This window comes from Aureococcus anophagefferens (genome assembly GCF_000186865.1).
Source record: "Aureococcus anophagefferens unplaced genomic scaffold AURANscaffold_12, whole genome shotgun sequence".
Classification (NCBI taxonomy): domain Eukaryota; class Pelagophyceae; order Pelagomonadales; family Pelagomonadaceae; genus Aureococcus; species Aureococcus anophagefferens.
Window position 1 is genome coordinate 1,360,116 of NW_008705572.1, and position 8,759 is coordinate 1,368,874.

The following is an 8,759-nucleotide window of genomic DNA, read 5'->3' on the forward strand; positions in this document are numbered from 1 at the left end:
GTCGACGGCGCTCTCGAGGCCCGCGAGCGCGCCGGGCAGGAACAGGTCCAGGGGCGCGCCGGGGGAGCAGGGCCCGGCCGTCGCGGGCCGCCGCGCCGCGGCGCCGTCGAGCGCGGGGAGCCGCTCCGCCGTCGACGGCCGCGGCCGCGCGCCTCGCGGCGACGGCCGCGCGCGGGGCGCGTCCTCGTCGTAGCCCTCCTGCGCGCGGCGCAGCGCCGCGAGGCAGACGTCGTCCGCGGCGCGGAGCGGCGTGTAGAAGACGACCTCGTCGGTCTCGACGCGCGGCGGCGGCGCGTCGACCTCGGGGCAGAGGCACGGCGCGGCCGCGGGAGGCGGCGCGAGCCACGTGCGAGTCGCGTCGTCGTAGGCGCGCCGGTGGAGCGCCGCCGCCACGGCGGGCAGCGTCGACGCCGCGGGCGCTGCTGCCTCGCGCGGTTCGGACCCCGCGCGGCGGTACTGGCTTTCGCCGCCGCCGTCGTAGGACCGGGCGGGCTCGTCGTCGTCGGGCGGCGCCGCGACGCTCCGAGCGGGGGTCGACTCGACGCTCCGAGCGGGGGTCGACTCGACGCTCCGAGCGGGGGTCGACTCGACGCTCCGAGCGGTGGTCGACTCGACGCTCCGAGCGGTGGTCGACTCGACGCTCCGAGCGGTGGTCGACTCGACGCTCCGAGCGGTGGTCGACTCGACGCTCCTCGGGGAGTAGAACGCCCGGATCGACGCGGGACGATCGAAGACTCGCGCGTCCTCGCCGGCCGGAGGAGCCTGCTTGGGTCGCCTCGAGCGCGCGCCGTGGAACTGGCGCTCGCCGCCTTCGTCGTAGAAGCGGGCGTTCTCGTCCTCGTCCTCTTCCGCCTCCGCGCGGGGCGCGGCGTCGTCGATCGGATCCGACGCGGGGGCTCGAGCGTCCGCGAAAAGTTCCGCGGCCTCGCCGCCGAGCGGCCGCGTCTCGCCGGCGGCTCGGCGCCTCCTCGAGCGCGCGCCGTGGAAGTGGCTTCCGCCGCCGTCGTCGTAATAGCGTCCCTCCTCGTCCTCTTCGGATCCCTCGCGGCGGGTCGCCTCCGTGGAGAGCGGGGCTTCTCCAACGGCCGTCGCCGGCGAGCGCGCGTCGACCTCGGAAGCCGCCGCGATGTTTGGCTCGCGCTTGTCGGGGTGCTCGCCCTCGCGAACCGACCGGCGGAGCCTGGAGCGGGCGCCGTGGAACCGCGTCTCGCCGCCGTCGGCGTAGCAGCGGCTCTCCTCCTCCTCCTCCTCCTCCTCCTCGACGCGCCGCCGCGGCGCTTGCTCCGCGGGTGTTTCCACGGAGGCGGACTCCGGCGCGGTCTCGCCGGTGACCGGCGCCGCCTCGACGACCGGAGCCGCGGCGGCGACCGGCGCGGCGGCGACGGACGGGCGAGCGGGGGCCGCGGACGGCTGGCGCCTCGAGCGCGCTTCGTGGAACTGGCTCTCGTCGCCGCCGTCGTAGTAGCGGCAATCGTCGACGTCGTCGTCGATGGGCAAGGAAGGGCTCGGGTCCGAGGGCCGCTCCCGGACGCTCGGCGCGCCGTCCGAGACCGGGGACTCGGGCGGCGGCGGCGGCTCGTCGCGCGCCGTCGCCGCCGTAGCTTCGTCCGTGGGGGACGGCGCCTCGGGCGGCGAGCGCGTCGCCATGACCACGGCCTCGCGGCCGTCGACGTTGTAGTGCCCGCCGGCGAAGGACTCGTCGTCGTCGTCGTCGTCGAAGTTCTGCGCCGCGATCTGGAGCGCCGCGCGGAGCTTGTGCGGCGCGTGGTGCCGCGGTGCCTCCGCCGGAGCCGGCGCAGGCAGCGCGGGCAGCGCCGGTGCGCGCACCGCGGGCGTCGCCAGCGCCCCCCCTTTAGCCTTCTTGCTTCGCCAGGAAGCGAACATGTCTCACGGCGCGACGCTAGAATGCTTGCGGGCAGCGTCCCATGTCGTTAGCAATCAATGCATCATCGGCTTAATGACTTTCTCAATGAACCAACTTACGCCTCGAGGAGCGCGGCGCGCGGCGTCGAGCCGCCCCTGGGGTCAAAGGCGGGGAACGACGGCACGAACGGCGGCGTCGCACCCGCCGGGTGCTCCCGCGGCGCGCGCGCCGACGTCCGCCGGCGCTCGTCCGCGTCGACGACGAGGAGCGCGTCCACGAACGCCCGCGCCGCCCCCGGCGCCTCCGCGCGCCGCGGCGCCAGCGTCGCGCGGAGCCGCTCGCGCACGGCCGCGAGGCCCGCGGCCGCCGTCGCCGGCGTCGCGCCGCGCGCCGCGTCGACGTCCCAGGGCAGCGGGCCGGGCGTCGCGGCCTCGAGCAGCGCGCAGCCGAGCGACCACAGATCCGCCGCGTGGCCGTCGTAGGTGCCCGCCCGGTCGCCGGCCCCGCGGCGGAGCGCGAGGTCCACGACCTCCGGCGCGGCCATGCACGGCGTCCCGCAGGTCGTCACGCAGCGGCGGCCCGCCGGCGACGCGAGCCCGAAGTCGACCTACCAGAGTGCGGCATGTCCGGGCGAAAGAAGCGCGCCCCTCGTACGGCGCCGAAGCCGACGAGCTTCGCGCGGCCGTCGGTCCCGATAGCGCAATTCTCCAACTTGACGTCGCGGTGCGCGTAGCCGCGCGTCCGCAGGTGGTCGAGCGCCGCGAGGAGGTCGGCGCCGTACCACGCGACGTCCGCCGCGGGCACGGCGCCGCCGCAGCGCCGCCGCCGCGTCGCGAGGTCGCCGCCGGGGCAGAGCTCCGCGACGGCGTAGACGCCGACGCCGTCGGCCTCGAGCGCGAGGAACGCCGCGACGCGATCGCTCGCGAAGCCGCCGTCGCGCAGGGCCCGCGTCTCGCGCCGCAGCGACTCGAGGCGCCGCGGGTCCCGGAGCAGCGCTTCTCTTCGGACCATCTTGACGCAGCCCCAGCGGCCGTCGCGGCAGCGCACCGAGGCGACGAGGCCCGCCTCGTCGCGCGCGAGGACGTCGACGACCTGCGCGCCGAGCCAGCCGTCGCCGCCGACGGCGCTGGTGCGCGCGCAGCAGGTGAATTGCGGCATGCATCAGGATGCTTTTGGGCAGCAGACGAGGCACGGCATCAGCGTGCGGCAGCCGATGCACTGTCAGAGATCGTGCAGGGCACTTGATGCGCTCCCGAGCTCGAGGTCCTCGGCCCAGGGCGCTCCTCGACGACCCGCGCGCCTGCAGCACTCCTCGACCCACCCACCGCCGCTTCGAGGAGCATGGTCCGGACGAAGGCGACGCCCGAGGAGACGGCCCCCGCGGACGCCGCGCCGCCCGCGTCGCCCGGCGCCGACGCGCCGGTCAACAGCCTCGCCGCCCCGCCGGCGCCGCCGCCGTCCGCGCCGCTCACGCTGCGCTGCCGCGGCCCGGCGGGCGTGCTGTCCCTGGCCCTGCGGACGACGTCGACGCTCGCGGACTTCGTCGCCGCCGCGGAGCGGCAGCTCGCGGGCGCCGTCGCGCACGCGTCGTTCCGCGGCGCCGACGGCCGTCCCGTGACGCTCCTCTCCGACGGCGCGTACCCCGCCGGCGGCGCGCTGCTCATCGGCCCGCATACGCCCGTGTCGCTCGTCGGCCTCGACGCGTCCGCCGTCGTCAACGTGCAGGTCGCCGCGAAGAAGAAGCCCGCGAAGCGAGCGAAAGCGCCCAAGGCCGCGGCCGCGAAGCGCCGCAAGGCCGCGGACGACGACGACGACGACGGCGGCGACGGCGACTACGTCGACGACGGCTCCGGCGACGAGGCCGAGGTCAAGAAGCTTTTAGGCGGCCGCGCGCACGCCGTGCTCTCCGGCGGCGCGGCGGCCGGCGACGACGCGTCGACGGTCGCGGCCGCGTTCGTCAACGCGAACGAGTCGTCCGACGGGCTCATGGGCGCGGCGGCGTCGCAGTGGGTGTCGCAGCAGGGCGCGCTCCGCGTCGAGGCCGCGTCCAAGGCCGGGCTCGTGCGCGTCGTCGAGACTCCCGCGAAGCTCAAAATCTTCTGGAAGACGAGCGCGCGCGCGAAGAAGGAGACGGAGGAGTCCGTGCGCAAGTTCTCCCCCGCGGAGTCCATCGCCGTCGTCGCCGCGATCCTCCACCGCCAGGCGGGCAGCAACCGCCGCAAGCTCGCGGGCGACAAGCCGAGCACGCGGCTCCTCACGCCGCCGGCCGTCGCGTCGCGGTGCCCCGCGCTCTTCTGGTCCCTCTACGCGTCCTCGCGGCCGGCGCCCGACGAGCCGGGCGACGTCGTCTTCGCGCTGGACCACGTCCTCTCCGAGGCCCTCGCCAAGTACCGGGCCGACGTCGACGCGCTCCGCGCGGCCGCGGAGGCGTAAAAACGGGCGCGTTTGCTTAGTCGGCGGCCTTCCTAGGCGGCCTTGGTCTTCGCGGCGGTGGCCGCCGCGTAGGCGCGTTCCGTGGCCAGCATGGCCCCCGCGAAGACGCAGGCCGGGGCGAGCGCCTGGCCCTGAAAGAGCGCGACTCCGGCGGCGGCGAGCGCCGGGCACGGGCACGCGCCGGCGAGCCCCCAACCGGCCCCGAAGAGCAGTCCGCCGAGCGCCGTCGCCGGTTCCACGTCGCGCCGCGCCCATCGCTGGACGTGCGGGTGCGCGGCGAGGAGCTTGCCGAAGGCGACGCCGGGCAGGCTCACGCAGACGGCGCCGCCCATGACGCAGGCGAGCGTGGGGTCCCAGCCGTCGCGGCGCGTCGGCTCGAGGAAGCCGAGCACCTTGCTGGCCTTGGTCATGCCGCTGAGCGCGAGCGCGCACGCAAAGGCGGCGCCGGCGACGAGGTCCGCGACCGGCGGCGCGCGCCGGAGCGGCCGCATCGCGAGGACGCCCGCGAGCGCCGGCAGCGCGAGCGTCCAGGGCGGCGGCGCGCCGCCGTCCGCCGCCGCGACGCTCTCCGACGCGCCCGTCCACGTCGCCGCGGCCGCCGCGGCCAGCATGAACGCGACCACGTTGACGAGCCCGGCGGCCGAGAGGCAGCCGAGGCCCAGGACGCCGTTCCCGCTCGTGCAGCCCTTGCCCATCGGCACGCCGACGCCGACGAGCGCGCCCGCGAGCAGGAGCCGCCAGGTCGGCAGCGTCGTGCCTTCGACGAAGGCGTCGGGCGAAGTGCGAAAGGCCGCGTACGCGCCGCCGAGCACCAAGCCCGGCACGAAGAGCGTGTCCGTTGCGAGGCCCGAGAGCCGCCCCAGCGCGTGGAGCCGCGCGATACAGATCGCACCGATGAGCGCGCCGCCGACGAGGCCCGGCAGCGGCGTGAACGCGGGCGAGAGCGAGATCGACTCCATTCCTTTACGAGAGCTGGTGCAACTATTGCGGCGCGCGAGAACCGGCGCCCAGATCGTCTCGGCTCGTCCTTGCTCTGCTCCTTTTTGAGCTGTGGAGATGCTGTGCACAGCTGTGGCAATTGCCGCAGGTGAGCAGCGTCGGAAGCGGCCTTCGGAGCGCTCGGTGGAGCGGCCGCGGCTGCTGAAGCTCCTACAATATCCGCAACGCTCGTCAACAACCTAAAAAGCGCTTCGCAATGCTGCTCACGGCGACGCTGCTCGCGACGGGCGGCGTGGAGCTGGCGGTCGACGGGACGCGCTGGCTCAGCTCCGAGGTCGCGGCGATCCGGCGCGGCGACGACACCTGGGCCGCGACGGACTGCGCCTTCGTGAACGGGACCTGCGCGCCCCTCGGCGCGCCGGCGCCGCGCGAGCGCACCGGGCGCGACGCCGTCGGCGGCGCGTACGCGTCCGAGGAGCTCGCGTACGAAGTGGACGGAAGAACCTGGACGACGGGCGCGCGCGCCTACGCCGCCGCGCCCGACGCCGTCGTGCTCTCGCAGCGCTTCGATGGGAACTGGACCTGGCCCGGGTCCGGCGCGGCCGACGACGTCGCGAGCTCGTTCCCGACGTGGACGCGGTCCCTGGTCCCGCTCGGCGCGCTGCTCTACGAGGGCATCCAGCTCCAGAACACGCGGTTCGTGCGCCCCGAGGCGCTCTGGGGCGCGCGCCTCTCAAAAAAGAAGAAGCCCGCGGACGACGACGGCGCCGCGCTGCCGCTCGTGGTCGTCGACGGTCGCGGCGCGGCGGTCGTCCTGAGCCCCGTCGCGGACTTCTTCACGACGTGCCAGACGCCCTTCGCGCGCGCGCTGCCGGGGACCGTCGCCTGCGGCGCCCAGGCGACGGCGGCGAGACCGCCGGCGACGGGCGAGCACCTCACGCTCGCCGTCGCCGCGCGGTCGCCGTCGGCCGCGCTCGCGCGCTGGGGCGCGTTGCTCCGCGGCGCGCGCGCGCCGGCGAAGCCCGCGCCCCCCTTCGACGTCGCCCGCGACGCGCTCGCGTACTACACGGACAACGGCGCGTTCTACTACTACCACACGGTCGCCGGCGCCTGCGCCGCGTCGTGCCTCGAGGACAAGGCGCTCGCCGCGGCGCCGTACGACGGGTCCGGGTACCGCGCGACCGTCGGGTCCGCGTGGCGCGCCGCGAGCGCCGCGATACCGGTCCAGAGCATGCAGTACGACAGCTGGTTCTACCGAAAAGACCCGAAGGATTCCGCGGCGCTCCTCTGGGAGCCCATGCCGTCGACGCTCGGCGCGCGGACCGAGGACGACGACTCGACGGACGCCTGGCTGAAGCTGCCGGCGCCGACGGTGCTCCACGCGCGCTACCTGTCCGCGGAAAACTGGTACAAGACGGGCGCGGCGCCGGCGCTGCCGCGCGACGCCGAAGACTGGTCCTGGCTCGACTGCGGCGACGAGGAGGGCGCCGTCGCCGTCTCGGACGACGTCCGATTCTACGACCACATTTTCCGGCGCGCCAAGGACGGGCTAGGCATGGCGACCTACGAGCAGGACTTCTTAGCCAAACAGTACGAGCGCTGCGCCGCGCTGCGGCGCGACCCCGGCGCCGCGGACAAGTGGCTCGCCGCGATGGCCCTCGCGGCGCGGCGCGCGAACGTCACGGTCCAGTACTGCATGGCGCTGCCCCGCCACGTCCTCGCCGCGGCCCTGGACCACGGCGACGTCGTCACGCACGCGCGCGGCTCCCACGACTACGGCCAGAGCCGGCCCGACGACACGGAGCAGTGGAGCGCGCTCGGCGCGACGTCGCTCCTGTTGTGGGCCGCGTCGGGCAATCGCGTCGCGCCGCACAAGGACGCGCTCTGGTCGAGCGGCGACACCGAGCCGGGCAACGCCTGGGGCGACGCGACGCGCGAGGCCGACCCGGAGCTGCAGCTCGTCGTCGCCGCGCTCACCGGCGGGCCCGTGGCCGTCGGCGACGACCCGGCGCGCGTCAACGCGACGCGCGTCTCGCGCGCGTGCCGCGCGGACGGCGTGCTCCTCAAGCCCGCGCGGCCCGCGTTCCTCGTCGACGGCGTCTGGCCCCGCGCGCTCGCGGGGCCGCGGGACGACGCGCTCGGCGTCGACGACGTCTGGGAGGCGCCGCTCCTCGCGGGCGGCCGCGTCGTCCTCGCCGCGAACCTCTCGTCGCCGTTCCGCCTCACCGTCGCCGACCTCGCCGCGGCCTGCGGCGCCGTCGAGTGCGACGGTGGCGCGCCGCAGACCTACGCCGCGCGCGAGTTCTACAGCGGCGAGCTCCGCGTCGTCGACGGCGCCGCGCCCCTGCGCCTCGGGCCGAACGCGCGGCCGGCGCGCTGCGCGGGCGCCTTCGCGCCGGGCTACTGCGTCGGCTTCGAGCTCTGGACGCTCGCGCCCTTCGCGGGGGGGCTCGCGTTCCTCGGCGACGTCGACAAGGTCGTCGCGCTCGCGCCGCAGCGGTTCGCGGCCCTCGACGTCCGCGCGGACGCGGTCTCCGCGCGCGTGCTCCACGGCGCGCCGGACGAGGCCGTCCGCCTCGGCGTCGCCGTCCGCGGCGGCGACGACGACGCGCCGACGCTCCTCCGCGTCGACTGCCCGGGCGGCGCGGCGGCGAGCGCCCTCTCCTGCGCGGGGGGCGCGTGCTCCTGCGCGGCGCTCACGTGAATTTTTAGTGGATCGACGTCACTTCCAGGAGGGTGGTTAGTTAACAGGCACTTGCGTCTCCCGCCAGGAGGGTGGTTAGTTAACAGGCACCTGCGTCCCCCACCTGTCTCTCGCGCCGCCTCCGCATTGCATTCGCTGCGAACGCCCAGGCGAGCGCGCGCGCGGCGGCGTCGTACTCGTGGCAGAAGGTCGCGAGGACGCGCGTCACGGCCCCGTGGCCCGACGCGACGCAGTCGTGGACGGGCAGCGCGCCCTGCTTCGAGCGGACGTTCGCGCGCGCGCCCCAGCTCAGCAGCAGCCGCGCGAGCTCGACCTGGCCGTGGCGGCAGGCCGCGTGGAGCAGCGTCTCGCCGCTCGGGAGGAAGGCGTCGGCGTCGAGGAGCGAGTCGGCGCTCCGCGCGGTGAGGAGGCTCCGGAGCAAGGCGACGGCGGCGGCCCCGCGGCCCGCCGCCGCGGCCTCGAGCGCCAGCCCGCGGTCGGGCTCGGCCCCGGCGCGCACGAGGAGCGTGACGCTCTCGGCGCAGTTGCGCCGCACGGCGACCTCCAGCGGCGTCGCGTCCCGGCCCCAGAACGCGAGCCGCGCGGCGACGTCGAAGCCGCGCGCGGCGACGAGCTTCGCGAGGCACGCGGGCCGCCGCGCGAAGGCCGCGTGGTGCAGGAGCGCCGCGCCGAGGGGCGCGTCGCGGTAGTGGCGCGGCCGCAACGCCGGCGCGGAGTCGTCGCCGCCGTCGCCGCCGCGGCGCGCGGGGTCGAGGAGCGCGTCGAGGAGGAGCTCGACGACGTCCGCGGCGCCCGCGTCGACGGCCGCGTGGATCGCGT

The 8,759-nt window shown here is 76.0% G+C and overlaps 3 protein-coding genes across 3 annotated transcripts in view; 2 read left to right on the forward strand and 1 right to left on the reverse strand.

The window, feature by feature from the left end:
- The window catches only part of AURANDRAFT_65042 (hypothetical protein), a gene marked incomplete at both ends in the record, with an annotated part of 4,821 nt that extends 4,340 nt beyond the window's left edge, over nucleotides 1-481 (forward strand). Inside the window, one exon of the mRNA XM_009039710.1 lies at nucleotides 368-481. Coding sequence (XP_009037958.1) covers nucleotides 368-481 — 114 coding nt within the window. The remainder of the gene's footprint in view (nucleotides 1-367) is intronic.
- Nucleotides 482-504: 23 nt separating this feature from the next.
- Nucleotides 505-699, forward strand: AURANDRAFT_28042 (hypothetical protein; the record flags this gene model as incomplete). The annotated part of the gene is made up of 1 exon (XM_009039711.1): nucleotides 505-699. A coding segment is annotated over one exon (195 nt), but the record flags the coding sequence as incomplete, so codon positions are not given.
- A 1,280-nt stretch (nucleotides 700-1,979) lies between these two features.
- Nucleotides 1,980-8,759, reverse strand: part of AURANDRAFT_65043 (hypothetical protein) — a gene marked incomplete at both ends in the record, with an annotated part of 14,255 nt that continues 7,475 nt past the window's right edge. Inside the window, 4 exons of the mRNA XM_009039722.1 lie at nucleotides 1,980-2,471; nucleotides 2,519-2,956; nucleotides 4,561-5,269; nucleotides 8,084-8,712. Coding sequence (XP_009037970.1) covers nucleotides 1,980-2,471; nucleotides 2,519-2,956; nucleotides 4,561-5,269; nucleotides 8,084-8,712 — 2,268 coding nt within the window. The remainder of the gene's footprint in view (nucleotides 2,472-2,518; nucleotides 2,957-4,560; nucleotides 5,270-8,083; nucleotides 8,713-8,759) is intronic.